Source organism: Molossus molossus, unplaced genomic scaffold (genome assembly GCF_014108415.1).
Source record: "Molossus molossus isolate mMolMol1 unplaced genomic scaffold, mMolMol1.p scaffold_m16_p_13, whole genome shotgun sequence".
In the NCBI taxonomy this organism is placed as follows: Eukaryota; Metazoa; Chordata; class Mammalia; order Chiroptera; family Molossidae; genus Molossus; species Molossus molossus.
The window spans coordinates 26,984,850-27,011,965 of record NW_023425348.1 but is presented as its reverse complement, the minus strand read 5'-3'; the positions used below and the strand labels follow the sequence as shown (position 1 = coordinate 27,011,965).

The 27,116-nt window shown below is 43.1% G+C and overlaps 1 protein-coding gene across 6 annotated transcripts in view; it reads left to right on the top strand.

Annotated features, from left to right (window-relative positions):
• The window catches only part of PIWIL4 (piwi like RNA-mediated gene silencing 4), a 59,796-nt gene extending 37,064 nt beyond the window's left edge, over positions 1 to 22,732 (top strand). For 3 of the 6 annotated variants that reach the window (XM_036258885.1, XM_036258883.1, XM_036258887.1), the window contains 12 exons: positions 951 to 1,071; positions 2,392 to 2,509; positions 5,233 to 5,344; positions 8,272 to 8,456; positions 10,765 to 10,837; positions 14,906 to 15,106; positions 16,069 to 16,172; positions 17,880 to 17,950; positions 19,304 to 19,457; positions 21,164 to 21,289; positions 21,400 to 21,547; positions 22,202 to 22,732. In XM_036258885.1, the coding sequence (XP_036114778.1) occupies positions 951 to 1,071; positions 2,392 to 2,509; positions 5,233 to 5,344; positions 8,272 to 8,456; positions 10,765 to 10,837; positions 14,906 to 15,106; positions 16,069 to 16,172; positions 17,880 to 17,950; positions 19,304 to 19,457; positions 21,164 to 21,289; positions 21,400 to 21,547; positions 22,202 to 22,318 (1,530 nt within the window). In that variant the 3' untranslated portion in view covers positions 22,319 to 22,732. Of the gene's footprint in view, positions 1 to 950; positions 1,072 to 2,391; positions 2,510 to 5,232; positions 5,345 to 8,271; positions 8,457 to 10,764; positions 10,838 to 14,905; positions 15,107 to 16,068; positions 16,173 to 17,879; positions 17,951 to 19,274; positions 19,651 to 21,163; positions 21,290 to 21,399; positions 21,548 to 22,201 lie in introns of those variants that run through there. The other 3 variants (XM_036258884.1, XR_004959256.1, XM_036258886.1) reach the window with 3 other exon arrangements.
• The last annotated feature ends 4,384 nt before the right edge of the window (positions 22,733 to 27,116 follow it).

Sequence of the window (27,116 nt, the reverse complement as noted above, 5' to 3'; positions counted from 1 at the left end):
TAGCTGTAACACGAGTTGCAATCACCCCTTTGAATTGCACTTTTCCAAATTGTTTTTTATTTTAATGACCAAACGTACTTATTGAAATGGAGAAACTCTTGCTTAATTATGATATTATGTCAGCATCACATAGCCCAGGCATTTTGTAATTTATAATCCCAATTCTGTCATTAGCATGGGGTAAATTATACTGGAAATGAATGTTAATTGGAACCTTTGCCTTTGGAAGAAAATGTTGAAATTCAAGTCTAGGAGGGGAAAGGGGGTGAGGTAGGCCCTTATTAAAAACCAGGCACAATGCTCATGGTTTACTTGGGCTACTTCTGAGCTGCTATTCTCCACGTTTCATAGATGGGGAAAGGTAGGTAACTTCCCCAGCCTCCCAGTCCAATAAGTAGAAGGGCCAGGGGTCAGATTCACATTTGTCAGACTGCACAACGCTTCCCTATCTTGCAGTCCTGGAAGGTGAGGCCAGTCATGGTCTTTTAGGGAAGCTGAGGTTGACTTAATATAACCCTTGCCTCCAACTTCTGTATAGATATTTCAAAATGAACGTAGGTGCTTCGGGCCAGTCAGTAATGCGTGGGGCAGCCTGTCTCAGTCATCATGGTGGAAATGCTGGCCTGGAGTCGGCTCCACTGGGGTCATTGCACTCTGTGTGGAGCCAGCGGGGGGCTGTTCTGACTCTGGATGAAACGCAGGAGAGAGCAGGGAAATGATTAAAACCAAAGCAAAATGAAGTCATCCTAGTTAAAAACTGGCCCTGTGATATGAAAGGTAGAACCTGAGGAGAAGGAAGTAGAAATGACCAGGTAACCATAGGCTATTTTTTTCTTCGTTGAAAAAATGTGCTTATCTATTTTGCAATTACCTTGTTGCCTATAAGCAAAGATGCTCATTTTACAGTGTTTCCATGTTAACGTTTCCCTCATTAATCTTGCATTCTATAGCAATATGATATTACTTTATCTGACCTACATCAGCCAATGCTTGTTAGTCTGTTGAAAAGCAAGAGAAATAACGTTGAGGCTCGGCTGGTCCACCTGATACCCGAGCTCTGCTTTCTAACAGGTAATGTTTATGTTTTATACTCTAGTAGGTTCTTGGTCGCAGGCTTCTGATACTTAGCAGTGGGCACGGCCTCTTCAGTTAGCTGAGTGCTGGGGCATTCATTCAACCCGTGGAGGACGGACCCTGAAGTAATTTATTTGATAGCAGAGAAGGCGGGAGGAGGGAGTGCCCTTTGGAAATTGCTTGGCCCAGTAAAGGTCACCTGTTTCCTTTATCTTGTGTATTCCATTTGTTATTTTGATGTAAAATAGACCTCAGGTGTTTTCCAAAAACTAAGCTGCTGCTCTTCATTTTTTGAACTTCACTAGTTTAGGAAGTGATATGACCGTCTCTTCCGGCAGACTGAGTGTGCCAGAATGCACCTACTTTTCTTTTTTTTCAAAAGCTTCTTTTTATTTATTTATTTATTTATTTATTTATTTTTAAAGGTTTTTTTCCCCTTGTTTATTGATTTTAGAGAGGAAGTTAGGGGGAGAGAGAGATAGAAACATATGAGAGAGAACATCGATTGGCCGCCTCCTGCATGCCCCCCCCGGGGGTCAGACCCACAACCTGGGCATGTGTCCTGACCGGGAATTGAACCCGTGACTTCTTGGTGCGTGGGTTGACACTCAGCCACTGAGCCACGCCAGCCGACCTTCTTTTCTTTTTGCATGTGCTTCCAGAAGGCAGTCTTCACCTGATAGTAGAATCTGAGTAACTGTCTCAAGTACTTTTGATCGTGTTCATTTGATTAACAGGATGGGACTAAGAAGGGAGGACTCTCTTCTTTATACATTTCTGTATTGCTCAAATCAGGCGTGGTGTGTATGTGTTTACTTTGCGATTGTAAATCTCATAAGGATATATTCCTTGAAGGAGGGATGCTCGTTCTTAGTGAAAGGCTGATATGCTCGATCTGCACAGCCCCACGGGGTGGCCAGTAGCCACCTGCGCTTACTGAGGGCTGGAGATGTGGCTGGAGGAGTGAGGGCATGGGGGGGGATGTGCTGTGACTGTGACGTGCACAGGTTCCTAGACACTATGAAAAGAGGGAAAATAACTCAGTTTTTTATATTGATTACATATTGGAATGATATTTTGGATAGAGTTAGATAATATATACTATTTAAAATCATTTCATCTGTTTCTTTTTTGTTTTTAAACACGGCCACTAGAAAAGTTAAAATGGCACACGTGGCTTGCATTTCTGTGGAGATGCTGTCAAGATGCTGAATCTGATTCCGTCTCAGTGAAAAGCTTGCACGGTGCCTGAGATGGGCCGGGGTTACATTGCAGACTGTTCACCTTTTCCAGTTTATTTTTGTTTACATTCAATAGGACTGTCCAGCCAGGTGACCTCTGATTTCCAACTGATGAAGGCTGTGGCTGAGAAAACGTGGCTCAGTCCCATAGGAAGGCAGCAGCGCCTGGCCAGGCTTGCTGATGACATCCAGAGGTACGGGCGTGCCTCGCGGGGACCGGACTGTGCCCACCTGAGGCCTAGTTCATACACTTGGGTGACCTGTGGAATGTTTTATTTCCTGATGAAAATGTCTCATTCCCATTGACTCAGAGAAAGGCACCTTAGAACTGTGTTGTCCAGGACCAGAGGTTCACCCAGGATACCCCAGGACTGCAGGTTGAGGGGAGGCGGTGAGGGCTGTGCTGGCAGAAGTACCCCCCCCAAGCTGCTTCAAGTAGATGGCTCTGCTCTCATCCATTCCCTACAGGGAGGTTCTGGATAGAAGTCTGAATGAAGGAAGGGCTGTCATTTAAAAAACAAGATCCTCAGGAGGGGTAGGCAGGGGTGGGTGGATGTGGACAAAGGAGGGGAGAAAGGGGAACCCCTACAACAAAGTCAACATTAAAAATATTTAATAAAAATAGATAAATAAAATAAAAATTTTAAAAATTACTAAGAAATAAGGACCCCCGCTATAACTCCCCCCCAAATCCTCCAAAACAGCCACTCCAGGCCCCCGGTATTCAGACTGTAGGAGTGGCCTCAGCACCCTGATCACGAGGAAAACCCCCCTCTTCCTCAGGAACACCTTCGGGCCCTGCAGCTCAGCCTGCCCGTTCCCAGACAGCCTCCTGCCCTCCTCGTGGACAATTAGCTGTAACTCGTGGTGGGAGGATCGAGCTTCTCCCTGGTTCTCCCTTCTGACCGAACGCTTCACTGGCTAGAACTGTAGCCGCCTGCGGCTCTCGGGCCCTTAAAATGTGGTTAATGCCACATCTTGGAATGGTTACATTTTGGGTAAATTGGGTTAAATAATGTATATCTAAAAAATAATTTTACTTTTTAATTTTTACTGCAGCTACTGGAAAATTTTGCATTACATGTGTGGCTTGCTTTATATTGCAACTGGGTAACATTGTTGTACGATGATCTTTTTTTTTAAAGATGAAAAAATTTGGAGGAGGAATTTAGAAATTTACATAAAAAAGAAAGAGGTGTGTGTATATCTATAAAGTTTGTTTAAGAAATGAATGAATCACAGTTAAAGGAAGGGTGTACATTCTTTCAGATATTTTCAAATGCATATAATCATGTTTTGTTTTTAGGAAAACGGCTGAGCTCTGTACATCATGTTTTGTAACTTGCTTTTTTTTAACGTTTTCATATGATGAATGTGCATCTCTGTTATCATGCTCGTGGTTTCATACATTCTTATTTTATGGCGACACTTTATGTCATTTATCCTGGACACCCCCCAAACTTATTCCTGCTTGAGAGTAAGTTATTCCTACTTGTCCCTGGTTCTCTCCCCTTAGACCAGCTACGGATTAGTCCTCCTGACACATCTGTCTTCCACCATCCAGTGATCTCATTTATTTCAACCCCATGTCCTGACCAGTGATCACCTCACCTTCTCACCTTGGACAGATAGTATCTGAAGCAAAACAATTAATTTAAAGTATTCAGCGTGACCAGACTAGACACAACATGAGTAGATGGAATTAAGGAGCTGTTGGGGAGAGTCAGTGGTAAAAAGGTTTGAGCTCCCCTAAAGAGAGGGAAGCTTTGATAGGTAAATCAAAGCAGGAATTGCATCGGTCCCCTTTGTGAGTCTGGCTTACCATGTAGGGGCTACTGTATAACAGGTGCCAGGACCCAGAGTCAGTGAGATTGCTCTCCTCAAGGAGCTTACAGCTTGATAGAGGTGACCATATATCATCATCCGAGATAAAACATAAACTGTGATTTTTTATTAAGTTATAAATTTAAAGCACTGTGCAAATATAAAGTGGTTATTATTACTAATACTACTATTCTCCACTTAGTCTTCCCTGTCTATCCTGTGAATCTTCTGAAGCATTAGGTCCTTATGTTCCCTTCCTGTACATCCTCCATTTACTCCCGAGCCACACATTCAGATATTCCCAGAAGACATCTCCACATGCCCAGGCTCCACAATAGCTCTGTATTAAGTTCATTATCAGGAATACTATGTCACGTTTATTGAGCACGTAGCATGTGCCCGGCTCTAGGGTAGCCCTTTCTGTGTATTGTTGTATTTAATCTTTATATCCACCTTATGAAGCGCTAGCTTAATTATCCCTACATTTTGCCAGTAAGGAAACCACAGATTAAAAATTTTAAGAGTTTACTCAAGGTCACGTATTATTAAATGTCAGCACTAGGTGTGAAACCCTGGGCTGTCTGGCTCTGAGGCCCATTCTGCCCCACTGTGTTGCACTGGAAGCCTTTCTGCCCCCCAGTCCCAGGTGGGCACAGCCCCGTAATTCTTTTGAGCAGGAATAAAAAACATGAGTGAGAAGTCAGGATCCTAAAACAAACATCAATCTCTGAATAATTCAGTAAGTTATCAATCTGTCTCTAATGATTAAAATTCTTTTTTTTTATCCTCACCCGAGGACATTTTTTTGTTTTTGTTGTTGTTGTTCAGATAGAGTGGGAGGGAGAGAGAGGAAGAAAGAGAGAGAGAGACATCGACGTGAAAGGGACACATCGAGTGGTTGCCACCCGCATGATTGAACCAGGGCCGGGGACAAACTGCAACCGAGTTACATGCCCTTAACAGGAACCGAACCTGGGTCTCTCCGGACCGCAGGCTGATGCTCTACCTGCTGAGCCAAACCAGCCAGGGCTAATGATTAAAATTCTTTAGAAAATAAGCACGTTAATGACTTAAAACTCACCTCTATCAACAGAAACAAGGATGCTCGTCTTGAGCTGGAGACCTGGGGGCTGCATTTTGGATGCCAGATGTCACTGACTGGCCGGGTTGAACCTTCAGAAAAAATATTAATGCAAGACCACATAGTAAGTGCTGTGATTTTATTTTCATTCAACAGTATTTCTTGCACATGTGTAAGTTCTGTCATATGCCAGAGTGGCTAAGTGGGCTTGTAATAGTCCTTAGGTTTCTCTGTGGCCATGCTCATGTGTTCCCTTTGCCCCAAACCTTGGGTCCCCTCTGTTTTCCTTTTCAGTTTCAATGTCCTTGCGTGGGCTCAGCGCCACCCAGAGGGCATGGTTTATGTCAGGCAGTGTGAAGTGGTGTCACATTTAAAGACGCATTTAAAAAATGGCATTTCAACACTGGCTGGTTTGGCTCAGCGGTTAAAGCATCGGCCCGCAGACCAGAGAGTCCTGGGTTCGGTTCCTGCTAAGGGCACGTACCTTGGTTGCAGTTTGTCCCTGGCCCCGGTTGGGGTTGTGTGGGTGGCAGCCACTCAGTGTCTCTCTCACATCGATGTTTCTCTCTCTCTCCCTCCCTCTCTCCCTCCCGCTCTATCTGAAGACAAATGCAAAAATGTCCTCGGGTGAGGATAAAAAAAAAGGCATTTCAAGCCATTGTAATTAAATCATGCCTGCCTATTATTGGGTATTGTAGTACTCTAAGTCACTAAAAAAGAAAAAAAAAAAAAAAAGTTCATAGTACCTGGGAAAATTCTACTAACTGGTGAAGGTTACTTTCAATAAATTATGTTCCTTGATACCAGAGTTGTTTTTATCCCAAAATTAAATGCTGCTCGGTTGGCATAAACATGAAGAAATTCGCACAGAACTCATCCCCAGCTACAGCATTTAGGGAGAAAACATTCTGAAACTTCAAGAGACCAGTCATTGCTTCTTTAGGACTTCAGTTGAAGAAATGCGTTTATTTTATGCAAAATTGTGCATCATCTTTCTACTTTTCTCCTCATTTTAAAATACGGTTATATTTTATTTTATTTTAAAGGCTCTCTTCTTGCCTTCTTTGATACAATAAACTGAAATTTATTTTTTTTTATCCTCATCCGAGGACATTTTTCAATTTTTTGTTCAGATAGAGTGGGAGGGAAGGAGAGAGAGAAACATCGATGTGAAAGGGACACATCGAGTGGCTGCCACCTGCACGACCCAAGCAGAGCCGGGGACAAACTGCAACCGAGGTACATGCCCTTAGCGAGAACCGAACCCGGGTCTCTTGGGACCGCAGACCGACGCTCTAACAGCTGAGTCAAACCGGCCAGGGCTAAACTGACATTTTTAAACTCGTGTCAAAACTAATGTCTAAACGAATGTTTGTGTTAGCAGAATGGGGATTTTCTTCATCATTTCTTTTTGATAATTTTTTTCTAAACTGCCAAATCCTTATTGGAGAAGCTGAGGAAAAGCTACTTTTAAAAACAGAACATAATTTTGTAAAGGACTAAAATGTAGGCCCCGTTAGGACCTTGGTCAGGAGTCAGTAAAGAGAAACTCAATTTTAGCTGCACATATAAAGCAGGATTTCAGTATTTCAAATGATCTGTTTCCTCATCTCCACAGGTAAAGTCCTGTTTGTCAGAGCTTCTCTTGCATTTTGGGGGCATGGAAACAGGTCTCCATAGAAGGAGCACTAAAATGGAAGAGGCTGCCCCCTAGAGGTGGGGGGGGGGATGGCTAGAGATGACTGGGTCGTGGACTTCTTGACAAGTTCGGCTTTTCTGAATTTGGGTTCTGGGAAATGAGTAAACTAAAGGTTCATGGACCTCAGAGTGGGCGTTCGGCATTTGCCCTGGGTCCTGCCAGCCCTTAACAGATGGGAGTGTAGCTGTGAGGGCCACGGCTCTCCTCACACTGACTGTAATGGGGAGGAAGAAACCTTGTCTTTGGATAGAACATTCATGGGGGCGGGGGGCGGGTGCGCCTAACCCTTCCCCTGCATTCCCAGGCTGAGGTCTCCTCCTGGAGCTGAGTCCCGGCCTAGCCCTAACGGCAAGGCATGTGAGGGTGGCTGGTGGTTGGACATCAGAGCTTGTGGTGGAAAGTGCCCTGGCTGCAGGGTCAGAAGACCAGCATTCTGCACCTGTCACTGCCACCGCTGGGCTCCACAGCCTTTCTCAGCCACAGCTTTGGAGTCTGTAAAACAAGGGGACGCTAATGCTTCTTAAACACTAATGTGCAGACGAATCACCTGGGAACTTACTGAAATGCAGAGCCTGACTCATGGGTCTGGGATGGGGCCCAGAACTCTGCATTTCTAACAGGCTCTCAGGAGATAGCAATGCTGCTACAAGACAGCACTTTGAGGAGCAGTGGATCAGATCACAGTGTGGTTCTTCCAAATCTAACAGTGGCTCTTCCCGACCCACCACACCAAAGACATTTCTGTTCAATTCCAGCCCACGGATATAAGCAGAAGATTAGTGACCAGTCTCAAGTCTCCCCTCTTCAGTGCAAGGAGCTTGTTTTTCCTGGCCATCTGGGGAACCTCCTTTGCTCTTAGATGTAGCTACTCCTTGCATAAATATAATCAAACCCTGTAGGGTTTGCTGGTTTTAGTATGAGGACCTGGAGTATCGTGATCAGCATTTTCTGTTTGAGCTACCAAATGCCTAGAGCTGAGACCAAATTGGACAGCCCGCTGGCCTGAGCCGTTCTTAATCAGGGTCAGAGATTCTTAGAGCTGCAAGGGGACCTAGAAATCTTTGAACCAGATCCCTTTTTTTGCACACAGAGGAGGCCTGTGAAGTAAAGGCACTAGTTTAAGGCTCTGTAGCCAGGGAGAGGCTGACCAGGGATGATGCTCAAGTGCCTCCACTCCCAGGAAACACATGCTTTCTGCTCGATGCACACAGCTTATCTCACGGTTTCAAGTCTGAGTAGCAGACTGTCCCAAATAGCCCTCTTATGACAAATGTGGACCTCTTCACACTGTCTTTATTGAATGGCTTTCTGAATAAAATGTTCAACGCTATCATGATCATTATTTTTCCCAGTGTCAACCTGTGTCTGCTGCTGATTGGTCCAAGGATATTCGAACTTGCAAGATTTTAAGTGCACAGTCTCTGAATAAATGGTTGATTATATGTAGCAACAGAGATGAAAACGTGACTGAGAACTTTCTGAGCTGCTTGAGAAGAGTTGGAAGTTCCATGGGGTTTAATGTGGACTACCCCAAAATGTGAGAATGGACGGAAAGTCATCCCAACCCTCTTTGTATATTAGTTTGGTTTGGTTAGAAGATAGGAAATAAGGGCTGACGTAGCTATAAAAGCTTCTTTATCTCGGTCAAGTTTCCTAATATAAGTGCCAAGAAAATGGTTATAAGTAAATAGATTTTTGCAAAGATTAAAATTTTTTATACAGTTAAAATATATTTTATGTTGGTCTTTGTAAAACTTTGTTTGCCAGTACTTTAGGCAATTATCTCATTACCTCAAAGTCTTTTTAGTACTAATTCAGGTATAAATCCATATATTGCCTTCTCAACTTTTTTCTTTAATTCTTTCATATTAGTTATTTATAAAACTTAATAGCAAACAGGATATTTTAAAAAGTGTCATTTTCTGACTTGATACATTTTATGCTTTATAATTGAATGTAAAAATAGATCTGAGCCCTGGCCGATTTGGCTCAGCAGTTAGAGTGTAGGCCTGTGGACTGAAGAGTCTCAGGTTTGATTTCCGGTCAAGGGCACATCATACCTCGGTTTTGGGTTTGATCCCAGCCCTGGTCGGGGTCATGTGGGAGGCAACCAATAGATGTGGCTCTTCACATGGATGTTTCTCTCTCCCCTCCCATTCTATCTGAAAAAACAAAAAAATCAATGGAAAAATATCGGGTGAGGATTAAAACAAACAAACACAAAGAAGATTTGAAATAAGCTTTTCTGATTCTGTTACTATAGCATAAAATTAGTCATTTAGATAGTTTTCTGATGAAACTAGGTCATTCATTTAGTTTTTGAACACTTATTATCTGTTAGATACTATGACAGTTGGGGGAATGAGAAAGATAAATAAGTTGCTTTCAGTTTACTAAGGGATCCATATGTAACAAGTACACTCCAAACTGAATATTGTTTTGCTTTAGAAAAGTCAGAAAGTTGGTCATGCCTCGTTTTATTGAGCTTGATATGCTTAGTAAGGAGCAACAGACACTTCTTTTTCTTTGTCATGATGGAGATGCAGATATCCTCATTGGCAGGGTGGGAAATTACTCTTTAAACCCATGGTTGCTGATTAATTATATCAGCAGTACAAGCATTGTTGAAAACCACAGATACTCCCAAAGTCTCATTTTACACCGCAGTTTAGAATTCTCTTATCAAATCTGTTGACAGGTTGCCTGGTTTTGAGTTTCACCTGCTCTAGTTTCTCTCAAACCATGAGCTAGTTAATAAGGCAGGGAAAGATTAATGCTGGAAGTCACAGTCAGCAGACCTTGGGCCGTTATCTTTCTCACACCAATTCCATGAGCAAGCTCGTGTCCATGTTCTCTTCCTGGCCTGTTTTATTTGAAAGCCCGTTTTTTATTACATCCTTTCTTCTCCCATGAAGTATCCGTTTACCCATTAGATTTCTATGCATAGTTTCTGCCGTTGGAAACATTTGCCAGATGACTTTAGGACTGGACAGTAAGATAGCAGTTGAGTCTGCATTCAAGAGATTGAATTGGAAAAATCAGAAGCATGTGGTGGTTTTAACAGAGCTGTAAGCTTTCCTACAGCTCAGTTGGAATCAGCAAGCAGGAGACAATGGTCCTGCCCCCTGCTGGGCAAGTTTTAAATGGCCACTGGGCATTGACTAGGACAGTCCAATCATCTACACTCAACAGAGGCTGATTCTACATAAAGGAAGTGGATTTAGAAATGCCTCTGTGTGGGAATTATTTCTGAAACCTCTGGCCCCTAACTTAATGTAAGCGTACAACAGATAATTGATAAGTAATTGCTGACTGATTGAGTAAGGCTAAGTATTCCAGGTTCCAAAGGAATTGTCACAGAGGAGAAAAAAAATCTTTTAGTCTGAACCATACAGGTTCAAGATTAGCTGAATATTTGGCTTCAAACCTGATGACTTTTGAAACATTCATTTTAAAGTTCTTATGGAGATTGGATACTAGAGAAATCTTAATTCAGTTTAATTTGAACCCTGTTTCAGACACCTGATATTGAGACTTGTGATTTCAAAAGTTCACTTTCAACCTCATTTTGAGCAACAGCATTATTAATTGTAGGGATTCCATACAATTCAGAAAATTTTACTTTCCACAAGACTATTTATTAAGTTAATAAAAATGGTTATTAGATATTTCTGGCATATCTTGGAGTAGGAGAAATAATTTTAGACTTAAAAAAGTTGTCACTTTTCTATAATTTTTTAAATTGCCAATCTGTTATAAAAAACCCACTTGTATTATTTTAACTCCATATGATTATGTGCTAGAAATAAGGGGATTTTATATCTTCAAAATTAATCTTTTTATAGCATAAAAGTCCAGGAAAGTCCAGCTGCATTTCTTGGTGCTATACAGAAACACGTTGATCCTTATGTTCAGCTGGTGAGTACAAGATCATTTTTGTGTTTTGATGTATAATTTTTATTTTTTGTTATATCTAACAGTTTTGAAAGAAGGAATTTGACTATGATCTCCCATGAGATGTTTACATGCATTTCCCCAAGCACCCAAGAAAGTATTCATCTTAATCAACATTTTATTTTTCTTTCATATTTCTAACATTAATTTAAAGATACCTGTTGTTACCCCTATATCAGCCTCTTGGGTGTCTACATATATTTCCACTTGTTGGGGGAGTTCATCCTTCACTTAAGATTTAAGATAGTGCCCGGCCAGTGTGGGTCAGTGGTTGAGCGTCTACCCATGTACCAGGAGGTCACCGGTTCGATTCCCAGTCAGGTTGTGGGCCTGATCCCCAGAGGGGGGCATGCAGGAGGTGGCCAGTTGATGTTCTCAGCAATGTTTCTACCTCTTTCTCCCTCTCCCTTCCTTTCTCTCTCTCTAAAATCAATAAAGAAAAATAAATAAATAAAGTAAAAAAGATTTAAGATACTGACACTCATTCTTCCCAGTGGTTCAGGGATTCTTGCAGGGTTTGGGTTTTTCCACGTCACTTGTGGCCCCATGTTCCTGCTTCCTCTAAATTCTCGCCTTCCTGTGTATGTTTCATCTTTTGTGAATGCCATTTCCTCCTGCAGTGCATCACCCTGTGGGATTTCCACTGTGTGTGTGTGTGGTGTGAGGCTGACCTTGCACAGGATTTGGGCCAGGGCATGATGACATCACATTCTAACATTGCAGCCAAGTTAAAATTGACAGCCCTGTTCTTAAAGACCTCTCATCCATTCCTGTTTCTTGGAAGTGTGTGCTCTTCTCCGAGGCCTCGGCCGCCACAGAGCTGCAGCGCATTTCCTGTCCCATCTCCTGGTTCCCTCCCCAGCTCATTCGCCCCAGCTCCCGATGCCTGTTCACATCGCATGCAAATCAGGTTAGCTCTTTTTAGGCACCCAAAAATGGTCCATAAGGATGTTGTATTAAACAAAGGAAATTCTCACCCTGAGAACATTTTTTTTTTTTTTTTTACTTAACAAAGTAAGATCATGCCCTGGCTAGTTTGGCTCAGCCGTTAGAGCGTTGACCCGCAGGCCAATGAGTCTTGGGTTTGATTCCGGTCAAGAGCATGTACCTTGGTTACAGTTCGTCCCCAGCCCTGGTCAGGGTCATGCCGGAGGCAACTAGTTGATGAGTGCCTCTCACGTCGATGTTTCTCTATCTTCCTCTCTCTCCCTTCCTCCTACTCTATCTGAAGATAAATAGAAAAATATCCTCAGGTGAGAATTACAAAAAAAAAGATCAGCCCTGGCCAGTGTGGCTCATTTGGTTGGAGTATTGGCCCGTGCACCACAGGGTTGCAGATTTGACTCCCGGTCGAGGCACATACCCAAGCTTTAGTACCCCTGGACAGGGTGCATAGAGGAGGCAATCGATTGATGTTTCTCTTTCACGTCCATGCCTCTCCCTCTCTCTCCCCCTTCCCTCTCTCTCTAAAGTCAATTTAAAAACCAAATAATGCAGTAAAATAAAACTTACAGAAAAGTTGCTAGTATCCAAAACTCCCATACACCCTTCACCCAGATTCCCCAATTGTTGACATTTTGTCATATTTGCTTTATTACTGTCATCTGTCTGTCTGTCTATCTGTTTTTTCCAAAATCATTTGAATTAAGTTACAGACTCGACATTCCATTAACCCTTGAGTACTTTAGTTTATACTCCATACAAACAAGTCACTGTCCTGCGGAACCAAAGGACAACCATGAACATTTCTCCACTTATCTCCAAAATGCCCTCTCTAGTGAAAGGCTATAACGTGTTGTCCTGTCTCTTCAGTCTCGCGTGCACTCTGAAACAGTTCTGTAGTTTTTCCTTGCCTTTGATGACCTTCTAATTTTGAAGAGCATAGATCAGTATTTTATATAATGTCCCTCAGTCTGGGTTTGTCTGATGTTTCCTTACGATTAAATTCAGGTTATGCACTTCGGGCAGAAGTAGGATTCTGTGTTCCTACTGCATCCTGCCAGGGTACCCCATTGATTAAGGTGGTGTACCTGTCGAGTTTCTCCACTGTAAAGTTACTCTTTTTCTCTTTGTAATTAATTAGGTTTGTTTGCTTTTCTTGTTTTTGTTTTTTTGGTAGGGAGATATTTTGAGACTATGTAAATATCTGTTCCTCATCAAAGTCTGACCCACTAGTTTTAGAATCCATTGGTAATTCTTGTCTGAATCCACTGTTACTCTGAAGGTTGCCAGATGGTGGCCCTTCTGCTTCCACACTGACTGGGGGGCACTATGTCATAAAGAAAAGCTTTCTTTTCTCTCCATTTCTCTGTTCTTCTACTATATCAGTATGGGTTCCTATTTTATTTACTAACTTATAGTTTGTTACTACTGTTTACTTTGATGCCCAAATTGTCCCTGCTTTTCCAGTGAGAGCCCCATTCCAGCTGGCCTCTGTGTTTCTTTGACACATCCATTGTTTTTGGAACACGTCCTTACTGTCGGACACAATGAGATATTCCAGGTTAACCCTGAAGTTTTGCTGCTCGGCTCTGGAATCAGCCATTTCTCAAATAAGCCCTGATTCCTCTGGATAGAGAACAGTATTTGGAAACCAGGATCTGGGCATTGGATGTGCTCATTTGCTACTGGATTGTCCCTGTCCTAGGCTTTTTCAGTGGGCAAAGCTAGGGCAGATACATGTATGTATGTGTCTACATATACATATATTACACACAACTACATCTACCTTATTATTATATGCATCTATGTATATATTAAAAAAATGTTCAAACCTCCAGTTCCAATTCAATATCACGAAGAAAGCATTCTCTGTTTCCAAATATGTACCCCTTCTTCTCTGATAGTGAGAGCATGGCTGCTATTATTTTCTAAATATTTGCTTCCTTCTCTATCTCTGGTGTGTAACGTATCTCTCTTGGCTCCCACCTGCTTTTGGCCCTGGTTCCCTTGGGCCACTTCCTTTTCCGCCACTTGCCTTGCTTGGCCTCAGACTCACGGCGTGGAAGGAAGGAAGGCTCCTAAGAGAATTTTGCTGACAGTTTAAAAATACCTTTTCCTACTTGATATGTGTAAATACTGTCAGCCCTTATCATTACAATTTTGAACAGGTGAAAATATCACTTTGTTTTATTTTTTTAAAATATGTTTTTATTGATTTTTTTAGAAAGAGGGAGGGAGAGAGAAACATCGATGTGAGAGGAAACATCTATCGGCTGCCTCCTGCACGCCCCCTACTGGGGATCGAGCCCACAGCCTGGGCTCCCTGACTGGGAATCGAACCGGGACCTCTCAGTCCATGGGACAGCGTTCAGTCCACTGGGCCACCCTGGCTGGGCTTATGTGTTTTCTTTTGCTAATCATGACAGTGCTTATCTTTTGCGCAATTTTGGGGTTCTGAAGGCAGAGAGTAGAAGATAGAAAGGAGAGAGAGGTAGTCAAGGGGAGATCCTCTGTGAGGGAAGTGCCTGCTGAGTAGGGGCCGAGACAGATGGGTGGCATTAGAAATAGTGGGGCCTGAATTTCTTGCTTCTTATTCTTTCTCCTCCCATATCCCTGGTTTCAAGTACCAGTAAACAAAAAATATACTATTTCTGTTTCTTTTATTTTGGTTGTTCCGTACCCAATGGGGAAAAGGCCACAGTGTACGCCAATTCTTCTCTGTGGGTGAAGGGGGGGCAGAGGGAGGAGAGCTGGAGAGCCATAGAGGGGGTCATGGCAAAGAGGGGGGGCGGCTGGAGGAAGAGCTCCGTCAGAAGGGCGCTGCAGAATCAAACCAGGAGAGAAGGGAAGGGAAGGGGAAGCCAGGGGAGATGGGTAAGGCTGGACTGGGGCTTGGTGGAGCGGATGGCTGACGGGAAGCATTTCAAATGGCCTTGATTAATTGTCAAAGTTTCAAGGCCTGTAGGCATGGTCATATTTGCTTCTTGAGAACTTAAAGGCAAAAGATGTTTAGAGAATCCATGTATTCATTTAAAAAACACCTATTTCTAAGCATAAGAAGTAAATTGACTTATTTTTCTTTCCTTCCAGGTAATGTGTATTCTGCCTTCCACTCAGCAGAGCTATTATGAGTCCATCAAAAAGTACCTAAGCTCCGACTGCCCAGTCCCGAGCCAGTGCGTGCTTGCTCGGACCCTGAGTAAACAGGGAATGATGATGAGTATCGCCACCAGGATCGCCATGCAGATGACCTGTAAACTGGGAGGCGAGCTGTGGGCTGTCGAGATCCCTGTGAGGAATCTGTCACTCTTTTCCTTTTAGTCCTCAGTCCATTGATTAATTCATTTTTATAATGAAATCCAAGTAGGAGATGTTTTTACAGGATCCCAGAGGGACTCGTTTTGCTTGTTGCCCTCTGTGGTGGGTTGGCATTGCACAAGCCACCGTGGGGTGTGCAGAGCTGAGGCATGGCCCTGTTCTCAAGTTAGGCTGATAACAACAGTTCATGGAAGCGGCTCTAGTTTGGCATAGACTTGGAGGGACTTGATGTGGAGCTTCCTGGCAGCTGTTTAAACCTGTGTTCCACGGCCTCTGCCTGTGCCTGCTTCCATAAGGTGCTCTCAGAGTAGCCTTGCACCCTGGATGTGCCTCCGGAAACCTTGGAGAGCTGGCAGGGCCTATGGCTGTACCTCCAAACTGTGTGGGGAACTGAGAAAGTCCTCTTCTCTTTCCTGAACTGTGGCCACTGTGGGAGGAAGTGAGGGGATGAAAAATGAGGGAATGTTGCTCATTCCCTTCCGTTTCCACGAGCAGGGTGTGTGGGGTGACCTCCAGTTGCCCCTCCTGCAGGTGCATAGCCAGGTGAGCATTCCTTAGAGACCCGCAGAAAGGGGACTGGGATTCCTCTTCAGATTCCTTCAGCCCCGGGGCAAGGGATAAAAGGACTAAGCACTTTCCCAGAATCCTTTGAACCACTGATGATCCACAAAGGATCATCTCCACAAAGGGTCGTTGCTATTTTGGACTGTAGTGAGTCTCTTAGGCAAAGTATGTAGCACACTCTTCCCTTCATCTTGAAGTCTCTTTGGTTTCTGCTTTAATAATCTGCTTCACCTGGACCTTGATCTTCCTGGCACAGAGCTTAACTTGAATAGTTAAGTAACTAGGGATACTTTTAAAAATTTTGATCTTAGGTCATTATTTGGGGAAATAATACCTCATCCCATTAAATCATGAAAAATTTAATTTTACAGTTGAAGTCGCTGATGGTAGTTGGCATTGATGTCTGTAAAGATGCATTCAACAAGGGGATGGTGGTGATTGGATTTGTGGCCAGTATTAACCTCAGAATCACCAGGTACTTTTATAGTTACCCTAATATTTTTCCATTATCTAGACTATTCATTGTGGTTTAAGTGAAGACTATACAGCAAGGAATAGTTTGTATTCTTGACTCATTTTAAAAATATGGACACTAATGGTCATAAATTATACTTACATATATAAATGTGATTGATAATATTGGGGTAATACATAGCCTTATTAAAAAACTATTTGTGTACATACGTTAGGACAAGCTATTGTTCATATGCCAGTCATATTCCCAAAGGTGGCCATGTACAAATTCGTGTGCATTATTTTTCTGAACATCTGCACTGTATTAGGCATTGTACTAGGAACTTTACATACATTGTGTCAAGCAGTTGAGAATCAAAATGCCTGGATTCAGGCTTGTTATTATTTTATTATTCTTAATGCTCGCAGACACTTGATATGGTGGCCGTTCACACAGCTATTAAAAACATAGGCAGGATTAGGGATGACACATTAAACATGAGCTCATAGTTCTTATTTAGTTGTAGTTCTTAGAACTGTTTCAGTATTTTAAACAATGCTTTGAGGCTGTAGGAGCTGTTGGCAAAATGTCTTCTTTCTAGACTTTAGCTGTTTGATTGACTCCATTAAATTGGTGGTCGGATATGTATCTGGGATTGTGGGAAACAGGAAAAACAACAGCATGCCTCCAACTTCATCCCGGGTTGAAAGAGGTTCCTATTACATGTGTGACTTCCCTGATAAGCAGATGAAGGGTGGGCAGCAAGTCAGCAGCATCCTGCTTGCGTCATTGTTGCTTATATTTAGAGAACTTTAATAATGTCGACAGCACACTTGTTACTGTAGGATCTTCATTTTCTAAGTGCTTTAAATTATTGGATGACTTCAGCAAGAAAACTTGTTTCTGAAATTCAAGTTAATCAGGTTAAGATTTTAAGTCCAAAAAGCTTACCAATAGAAGTGGAAGTTTATGCTTGAGAAATCTCTGACTTTTGAAAATAAAAGATCTACTCTGCTTAACTGATGCATTTCTTTTTTTTTTTTTTTTTATCCTCACCCAAGGACATTTTTCCATTTTTTTGTACAGATAGAGTGGGAGGGAGAGAGAGGAAGAGATAGAGAGAGAGAAACATCGACGTGAAAGGGACACATCGAGTGGCTGCCACCGCACGACCAACCAGGGTCGGGGACAAACTGCAACTGAAGTACGTGCCCTTAGCGGGAACCGAACCCGGGTCTCTCCGGACCGCAGGCCGACGCTCTAACCACTGAGCAAACCGGCCAGGGCCATTTCTTTATAATAATAACACAAAGGCCTCTGTTAGTGCTCATTATGTGTCCAGTGCTGTACTAGGCACTTTACATATATTATCTAATTTAATTTTTACAGTAACCCTATGAGGTAGTAACCATCATACCATCTTGTGAATTTCCTTGTTACAGGTGAGGAAGCGGGAGCGTAGGTTCACGTAGCAAAGTCACATAATTGATGAGGACGCCAGCCAGGATTTGAACCCAGATGTGTCTGATGTCAGCACAATGCTTTAGTTTCTCTTTTCGATACATTTTATTTGGGGGGGAGGGTGGGTTTTTCATATAATTGTGACCCTATAGCATATATAAAATTATGAACAATGTTGACTTTTACGCATAATGTTGATTTCTTAATTTAACCCTAATACATGATTATTGTAGACGTTTTTGAACTTTTGTTCTTCGCTTACATTAGGTGGTTTTCCCGCTGTATCCTTCAGAGAACCACCACGGAGGTTGCAGACTGCTTAAAAGTTTTCATGATAGGTACTAAAACCACAGTGGCGGGGGTGGGCTCCAAGGACTATTCCTTCAGACCCGAAGTCCACGTGCCCACAGGAGACCCGATAGGAGGAAGCAAGCTCCCAAGCCTGCCTGAGTCAGTGGGCAGCCAGTTGCAGGTCCCCAGACCTGTGTCCTGACTCAGGCTAGCAGTCAGACTGTAGAATTCCCATTGCTGTCTGCGTGTGATAAACGAAAGCCAGGAGGAGTTTGTGGCTGCTGGTGGCTCTGGCAAGTCGTTTGAAGGCCAGAAAAGTGTTCCCTAGAGGAACAGGGATTATGACAGAACACTGTTAGGTCTAGGAATAGGAGAGATGTCTTTGGGGGTGTTAGCAGGTACAGTGTGGCACAGAGGAGAAGATGGGAAGACGGAGCAGGCGGGGAGGGTGTGGTGTGGGGGAAAGAGGGACCCGGGGTTCCCACCCCTCGCCAGCCTGGCCCGGATCCAGATCTGGCGTTGTCACTCCTGAGGCGTGTGCCTGGGCACCTCCCTCCCTCCCGTGACCTGCGTTTTCCCATCCATGAACTTTGGAGGATTGTCAAGATTTTTTTTTTCCTAAAAAAGTGAATTTGGTGGTGTGTGTTTGTAATGGATTTACATATGTGATCCTGTTCTATCAAATTAAAATTAATTTCCTGGACGATTAATACAGTTATATATACACAAAAAGAATAATTGCATCTTTATTGTATTATTCTGTCATTTTCCTCTCACTTCAAACCTGGTCATTTTTTTAGTAGTTATGGAAGTTTCTGCTGGTTGGTTTTTACTCTCTGGTCTCTGCTGTTTAGATGATTTCTAGTTAGAGTGGGTGGGGATGTTTCTAAAGTTCATATTGCCAGTGAGACTTGGCTTCTAGTTGGGTGAGTCTGTGTGGAAAGATGCTTTCAAAGGAGCAGCCAAGTTCTTTCCTATGTTTTCATATTTATGCTCTTTAGAGAAGAAAATGACCTAAATGTATCCAGTCTGTTTATTGAGAGGATTTAAAAACTTGAAGAAACTAAATGTGTTTGTTCATTTGGTTTGGGGAATTTGCATGTCTATTGCAGGAATTAAATCTTAATTTATTGCTTAAATATTAACATTTTACTGAAGCAATGTGCTAAGTTTAAGAATCTATTTTTCCATAGAAACCATTATGATTCCTCAAATAGTGAAGAGGCAGGAATGTTCCCTAAAGTTACTGTTTTTATGTTATGGCAAATACAACCTAAATTAGGTATACTCTCTTTCACAAGAGAGAAATAGCAAATTTATGTAAACATTGAAACTTAATGGGAATTTTATTCTTTGTTGGCGTTGGACAAGTCATCCTTCCCTTACACCAACCTCTGCAGGAGCCCTCAACAAATGGTACGAGTGCAACCGAGGTCTCCCCGCACGGATTATTGTGTACCGCGATGGTGTGGGCAACGGTCAGCTAAAAACGCTCATTGAATACGAAGTTCCACAGCTGCTGAGCAGCCTGACAGAAGCGAGTTCAGATACCAGGTATTAAATTGTTCTTTCTCCACACTCCCAATGATAGCGCATTTGTCGTAGCTGTTAGAATTATGATACGTGGGCACATCATGTTCTGTGCAGTTACGTTTTGCTCTATTTCTGCATGTGGGTGGATTGATTGCCCCTAGATTGGAGAGTAGTCGGGTTGGTCTCACTGTAAATAGCCTGGGTGGTGTGAGCTTTGGGGGCCTGGGGCGGTGGCACCTGGAGGAAGGCGGTGTCATGCTCCAGGTGAAGATGCCTCGTGCCTATCAACATGCCGTGGGAGAAAACAAGCTGTGGCTTCTAATTCAAGGCTCAGATCCACACACAGGCTGACCCTGTGAGGTGCAGGCAGTGAGTGCAGCAGGTACAAGGAGTGAGCTCTGTGACTGCTGAGCTGCACGGGGAATCAGACCCTCTAGAACACCAGGCACCTCGCTGCATTGCCGCGTGTCTAGAGCCCATGTTCCACCACTATGTCAAGTGCAAGAAAAATACTAGAACTGGAAAAGGAGAGGATGATAATCTTAAAATATGCAGAAAGCATCTTCTTCCAAGCAGTGCACAGCACTCCACCTGTAGGGCTACCCCACCATCGCCACCATCAGCCAAGAGCCTGAACGGAGCTGTCGTGACCCCCTCAGTGACTGTAGGAGGGAGAGCAGGAGAGCTCAGGGCAAGATCACCTTCAGCTGCATCCAGAGGGTCAGAGCCCAAATCTCTGGCTCCTCACTGAGCTCAGCTGATTGTTTCTATTCAGAGTCACAAGTATGCAATTTAGGGATCACTGAGGGTGCTCAGGAGTTCATTTTCTTACACGAGGACATCAACTTTTAAGTCTCAGTATTGGAAACATTAAAAATATATTTTTCTTCCCAATATGTTTTTGTTGATTTTTAGAAGGGGGTGGGGGGAGAAAAATCAATGTGAGAGAAAAGTCAATCAGTTGCCTCCTGTACGCACCCTGACTGGGAATCAAACCTGAAACCTGGGCTTGTGCCTGACTGGGAATTAAACCATCAACCTTTCGGTGGACGGGATGATGCTCAACCAACTGAGCCACACCTGCCAGGGCAATGATATATATTTTAAATAATTAAAATGCTTAACGTGAAATTTCACGGTGACCTTTACATCTCAGAAGTTCCTTTCACGGTGGCCTTGGGTTTACCAAATGCTGACTTTAGCACTTGGTCATTCAGCATGTGACCCAAATGTATATTTGGTTCGTCCACCCATCCCCTCAGGAGTGTTTTGCTTGGTTCAGAAGCGGTGATTTGAGGAGGAAGAGGGACTTCTGTTCAGAAATTGAGAGGAAGGCTGAAGGTGAAAATGGGGGTACAGTTGCTAATGGGGAAAAAAAATCTTGTGTCCACAGATAATTCTGGAAAATCTTCTTTTAGAAGTACTAATTGAAATTCATTGTCCTATCGACCATTCCTCCCTGTCCCCTTTAAATGATAAGAACCAGCTGAATGACTGGACCTACCACACTTTCACAGCAAATGAAAACAATCCCTAATTTAAAAACTTCCGTGTGTCTCTGGGGGAGGAGAGACTGGGGGTGATTTTTATTTTCTTTGTTTTTGCAGTGTTTTTCTAATGAATTTATCCATTCATATATTCCATCAAAAATGACCAACTAAGAGAAATAGAAAGCTGCATGGCTTAGTTTTAGTTCTGTCTTATTTTTTTGTGTTTCTGGTTCCAAGCTCCAAGCTGTCGGTGATTGTGGTCAGGAAGAGGTGCATGCCACGGTTCTTCATGGAAATGGGCCACACCTTACAGAACCCGCCACTTGGCACCGTGGTGGATTCAGAAGCCACCCGTCCTGAATGGCAAGTGCTGTTAGGAAACCGACTTTTGACGAAACGTTCTCTGCATGCTGTTCAGGTTCGGCCTCATCTTGTTTGCCTTCTTTCTCACGTGCACTCCATTTCCCCCCCAGGTATGACTTCTACTTGGTCAGCCAGACCGCCTGTCGGGGCACTGTGAATCCCACCTACTATAATGTCATCTATGATGACAACGGCTTGAAGCCCGACCACATGCAGAGACTGACGTTCAAACTGTGCCATTTGTACTACAACTGGCCGGTGAGTGACATCTGTTTACTGATCCCTGAGTCCTGATACTCATGGTTCCCACCCAGGATTTGTTACTCAGTTAACCTTTGTATCTCTACAGCTAGCACAGTGCCTGACTTCACAAAGGAGGAATGAATGAATGAATAAATGAACGAACGACTCCTTAAGTCCATAGTGGGAGAAACAGAGTCTGTCTTAGAAATGAAATAGCAATAACTATTAATAGAATGTAATTATTATACTTTCCAGAGGACTTTATGATATACACTCATTATCTTACGCAAACCTGGGAGGAGATCAGGGTATTGTTATTTCCATGCCACAGCTGAGGTAGAAGCCAGCTCAGACGCCTGGTGGGAAAGGAGGGCGGCCCTGTTCTGTGTGCCCGTGCATGAGGCCAAGGTTTGTTCTGAGCCCCTTGGAACATTAAGTCGAAGGGAACATAAATTACCCGTAACTGTGGTAGCTCCCAGCTCCCAGCACCAGGATGACAGACTGGCCTTCTCCTCATTCTGCCCAGAGAGCATTCGCTCCCAGTGAGCAGGATGCCCTTGTTGGTTGAGTCTAGTGATTGTTGACTCACAAACATGTCCTATTGTGTATGTGACGAGTAGATGAAGAACCGGCTATCCTCTTAGTTACCACCCTACTTCTCCCTCTCAGGGCTTGATCAGTATCCCAGCACCGTGTCAGTATGCACACAAGCTGACCTTCCTCGTGGCACAGAGCATCCACAAAGAACCAAGTTTGGAATTAGCCAACTCCCTCTTCTACCTGTGATGACACGAACCATCGGACCATCGGCATCACCAGAGAGGCACCCCAGGGGGAGCCGGCGTACGCTTTGCAAGTCCGCCGTGAGCTCCAGGCTGTGACTGGGAAAGGAGATTGGGCTTGGCTTTCACTTCTGGGAAAAACAAAATGATTGAATCTAAAATGGTTTTAAAAAATGTATGTTGTTTTATTTTAAAGTTTATATGCTTGGGGTAAATTCTCATCGTGGTGTATTGAATTAAAATGTACCGTCACTTGTTAGTAATTCCTCGAAGCTGAATACTCGCTAAGAAAATAAGTGTTTGCATGATGTTTTGATGGGTAGGTAAACGGGGTCTAAATGTTTCAGAAGTTTTCTTAAACAATGTTATAGAGCATTTTGTAGAGTGGTTTAAATAGTTATTAGAAAATAAAGAAAATATAGAGCATCGTGATTGTGTTTATTGTCATTGTTAGTTGAAGTTACATGTGAACCTCATTATTTGTTTTCAGCAAAGATTCTTACCCACTAGACCTCATCACCATCACTCTATGAGTTACATTTCTAAAACTGAACATATCACTTGCTCTCCTGATGGTACTTTATCTCACTTTGTACAACTACTCTCATCAGTGACCTTGCTTCCTACTTCACTGAGAAAACGCTCCATCCAAGAGGACTTGCACAGACAGGCTCCCCGTGCATCTACCCCCGTAAGGGCACCTGTGCGCACCGCCCCGCCCCTCCCCTTGTTATGAGTAAACTGTGCCTCTGCTCCGTGGAAGGCTCTCACCCGTTTGCTAACTTCCGCTCCCTTGACCCTGAAGGATGCTGCTCTAGCACTTCTTCCCTCTCTCCCCTGAATCACCAGTCTTCCTCACACTGGATCCTCCCCATCAGCATGAGAAATGCTGTGATTTCTTCCATCTTAATAAAGAAACTCCCTCTGGTTACCACCCCACTTCTTTGCTTCCCTTTATAGGAAAACTTCACAAAAGACTAGTCTGTACTTGATGTATCAAATTCCTTACTCCAGTCAGAATTTCACAACCACCATGTCAAAATTGTTTTTGTTTTCTGGCTGATGTGGCTTAGTGGTTGAGCATCGACCCATGCACAAAGAGGTCGCCGGTTTGATTCCCGGTCAGGACACATGCCCAGGTTGTGGGCCCGACCCCCAGTGGGGGGCATGCAGGAGGCAGCCAATCAATGTTCTCTCCCATCCATGTTTTTATCTCACTCTCTCTCACTTCTTCTCTCTCTAAAATCAATAAAGGGGAAAAATTTTTTTTTAATTGCTTTTGTTGCTCTGGCCAGGTGGCTTAGTTGATCAGAGTGTCATTCCGCGCTCTATAGGGTCTAAGGTTCAATAGGCACCCCTCAGGCCTTGGGTTTGAGCCCTGGTTGGCACGTACGGGAGTCAGCTGATTGATATTTCTCTCTCTCTCTCTCATCCTCTATCTCAAAATCAATAAAAAAAAATATCTTTAAAAAATTGCTTTGCCAAGGTTACCAATGACCTCCGCTTTGCAAAATTTGATCGTCAATTCTAGGTTCTCATCTTGCCTAACCTATGACAGCATTTGACCTAATTGATGGTTTCCTTCATCTCGAGACATTTTGGCCCTTAGGATAACACACGCTCCTGGTTTCTCTCCCACCTAATCAGTCACACATTCTCTGTCTCCTATGCTGGTTTCTTCTCATCTTCTTATAATTCTTTTCGCATGAGATCCCCTGGAATGAGGATATGACTACATCCAAAATCTATTTTAATGAAGGAAAGATCAGAGTTCTAGTTTCTTCTCACAGGGAGAGATTATATGAAAGACTGTAGTGGGGGGGGGGGGGATGTGGAGAGACGCAGGTTCTCTCTGGGGGGTGAGGAGAAGCAGATGCCAGCGCAGAGATAGTATACAATGGCACTGAAAACATTCTTGTCCCATTTGAGTGTTTTCCAGGCCTGGAACGTGGTCCATGTCGGTAATGGCAATGATAACCATTGGTGGGTGTGAGGGTGGAGGGGGTTAATGCTGTTGTGAATTAGGCACCGAAATGACCATTTTACAGATGACAAACTGAGGATTAAAGATGTCATTTGGTTCACCCAAGTTTATAAGATTAATAAATTGTGGAGTTAGAATTTGTCGTTAGGTGTGTTTGACTCCAAAACCTGTATGATGAACCACAAGACTCTGCTGCCTTAATCAAAGTTTCAGTAAGATTTTACATTTTTCTCCCTGAGTTTTTAGGTGAGGGAGTTAGAGCCAAGGCACTGAACCAGTCCGGAGTGGTTGTGTTTTTGTGTTGATGATGTTGTTGTTTTCTCTTTGCAAGTATAAGGATGCCATAAAGTGCCATCACCTAGCAGCTTAAATAAATCTACACCCAGCATTTGGATTAATCAATACAGGAGTCTGTAGAGATTTTTATCTTAAGTTTTGCCCAAGGTCGTACTCTTTGCCATTTTAGCCCACCAGAGGGCAGACAAGGACTGTCTGGGAGCAGGGCCCTTCCCCTTTGCAGGGTGGTGAAGCCCATAGTGGAGGACTGACTAGTCAATGTCAAGTAAGCTCCTAGAGGACAGCATGGGATTAGCAAAAACTCTTCATTTGAGTTCTGGTTCCAACACTGTTAGCTGTAGGGTCCCTTCTCTGAGACCCAGTTACCCAATCTGTAATATGAGAAGGGGTTAAAGTAGACTTTGAAAAGCTTTAAAAAATACAGATGCTGCGTCCACCTCCAAGACTAGTGATTTAATTAGTCTAAGATGACGCCTGATCATCTGAAGTTTTTGGACATTTTTGCATTTGTCTTCAGATAGAGCGGGAGGGAAAGAGGGAGGAAGAGAGAGAAAGAAACAGCGACGAGAGAGAAACATCGACATGAGAGAGACACATCAAGTGGCTGCCATCCACACGACCCCAACCAGGGCCGAGGACAAACAGCAACTGAGGTACGTGCCCTTAGCGGGAACCGAACCTGGGACTCTCTGGTCCATGAGCCGACACTCTAACTGCTGAGCCAAACCGGCCAGGGCCATCTGAATATTTTAAAAGTTCTCCAGGTGATTCTGATGGTTAGCCAGTGTTGAGGACTACCAGTCCAGGGCAGCACTTGGTTTGAATCTCAGAAAAACCACTTTCTAAGTAGCTACATATGAACTTGGGCCAGTTACTTCACTTCTCTGAGCCAGTTTACCTGTAAAGACACCTCACAATGTCCACATTGTAGGGGTGTTGTAGGATTAGGACTACCAAATCTAAAACACCTAGCTATAGTAAAGAGTGACATATTAATACACCTCATGAGGGAAAATAACCAAATGACATAATTTAGTCAACAAATACTCAAGGGTGCCTGTAATGTCTAGACACTGTGCTAGGTTCTGAATTCTTCTACAATCCTGCTTCAGGAAAAGCTTAATAATCTCTCTAGATAGGTAGTCTACTACTTGCTGTTTTATGGAGGGTTTCGGTTGGGGTTTATTTGGGGGTAGGACGGAGCCTTGTAGACTGCACCAATCAGCGTCCCCTGAGCTGGCCGGCAGCCCCTCGGTGGGAACAGTAACAGAAGTGAGAGCACTGGAAGGAGGTGAACGTGTCCTCCAGCCCGGATCTTGTTAGGCAGGAGGCTAGGGATGCTAACCTTACATTCCACGAGATGGTGACGTTAAAAGGCGTTTGGGGTGTTTTCTAAAAACAAAAACAAAAAACCATGCATTACTCTGACCTAGCGGAAGGGAAGAAGAGAGGACGAAGAATACGGACAGTTCAGTAGAGGACAAGAAAACAGAAGAGGTGACCAAAGAAAGGAATGTGGTAACTGGAAACACCAAATAAGACAGGACATATACCTTCAACAATATAATTAATCTTAAAGAAAAAAATAAGTTTACTTATTACTGAAGATGGTGAAATTGAATCTAAAAAAAAAACAAATTTAGCACTGGCCTGTTTGTCTCAGTGGTTGGAGCGTCGGCCTGCAGTCCAGAGAGACCCAGGTTAGTTCCCGCTAAGGGCATGTACCTCGGTTGCAGTTTGCCCTTGGCCCTGGTTGGGTCGTGCAGGTGGCAGCCACTCGATGTGTCCCTTTCACGTGGATGTTTCTCTCTCTCTCTCTCTCTCTCTCCCTCCCACTCTATCTGAACAAAAAATGAAAAAATGTCCTCAGGTGAGAATAAAGAAATAAAACAAAGTTAGTTACAGCCCTAGATGGTTTGCTCAGTGGTTAGAGCATTGGCCCAAAGGACCAAAGGCGTGAGAGCTTGGTTCCTGGTCAAGGGTTCAAGGGCCTGGGTTGCAGGTTTGATACCCGGCCCTGATCAAGGTTGTGCAGGAGGCAACAAATCTATGTTTCTCTTGCTCTCTCTTTCTTTCACTCTATTTAAAAATCAGTGGAAAAATATCAAGTAAGTATTAACAACAACAAAAATCTAGTTACATATTGAATATGAGGTATATCTAAAATGAAACAACATAGAAAGTTTTAAAATAAAAAAATAGGAAGAGATATACTTTGAAATGATAGTCAAAATAAAGCGAAATAGCAATATGGATATCAAAACAGAATTCAGGGCTAAAAGTAGGGATATTACATATTTATAAAAGTAGCAAAATGAAAAGTCCAAGAAGATACAATTATGTACGAGTAGGCATGAATAAGTGTAACTGAAATGCAAAAATAAAACTGAAAAAATTACAGAGAATTTCTTTAATTCACAATTAAATGAAGAGACTTTAACATATGTCTCTAAAAGAACTAATCAAAAAGACAAAATAGGAATTACATAGATTATTCGAAAAAACAGCAAATATGATTTAA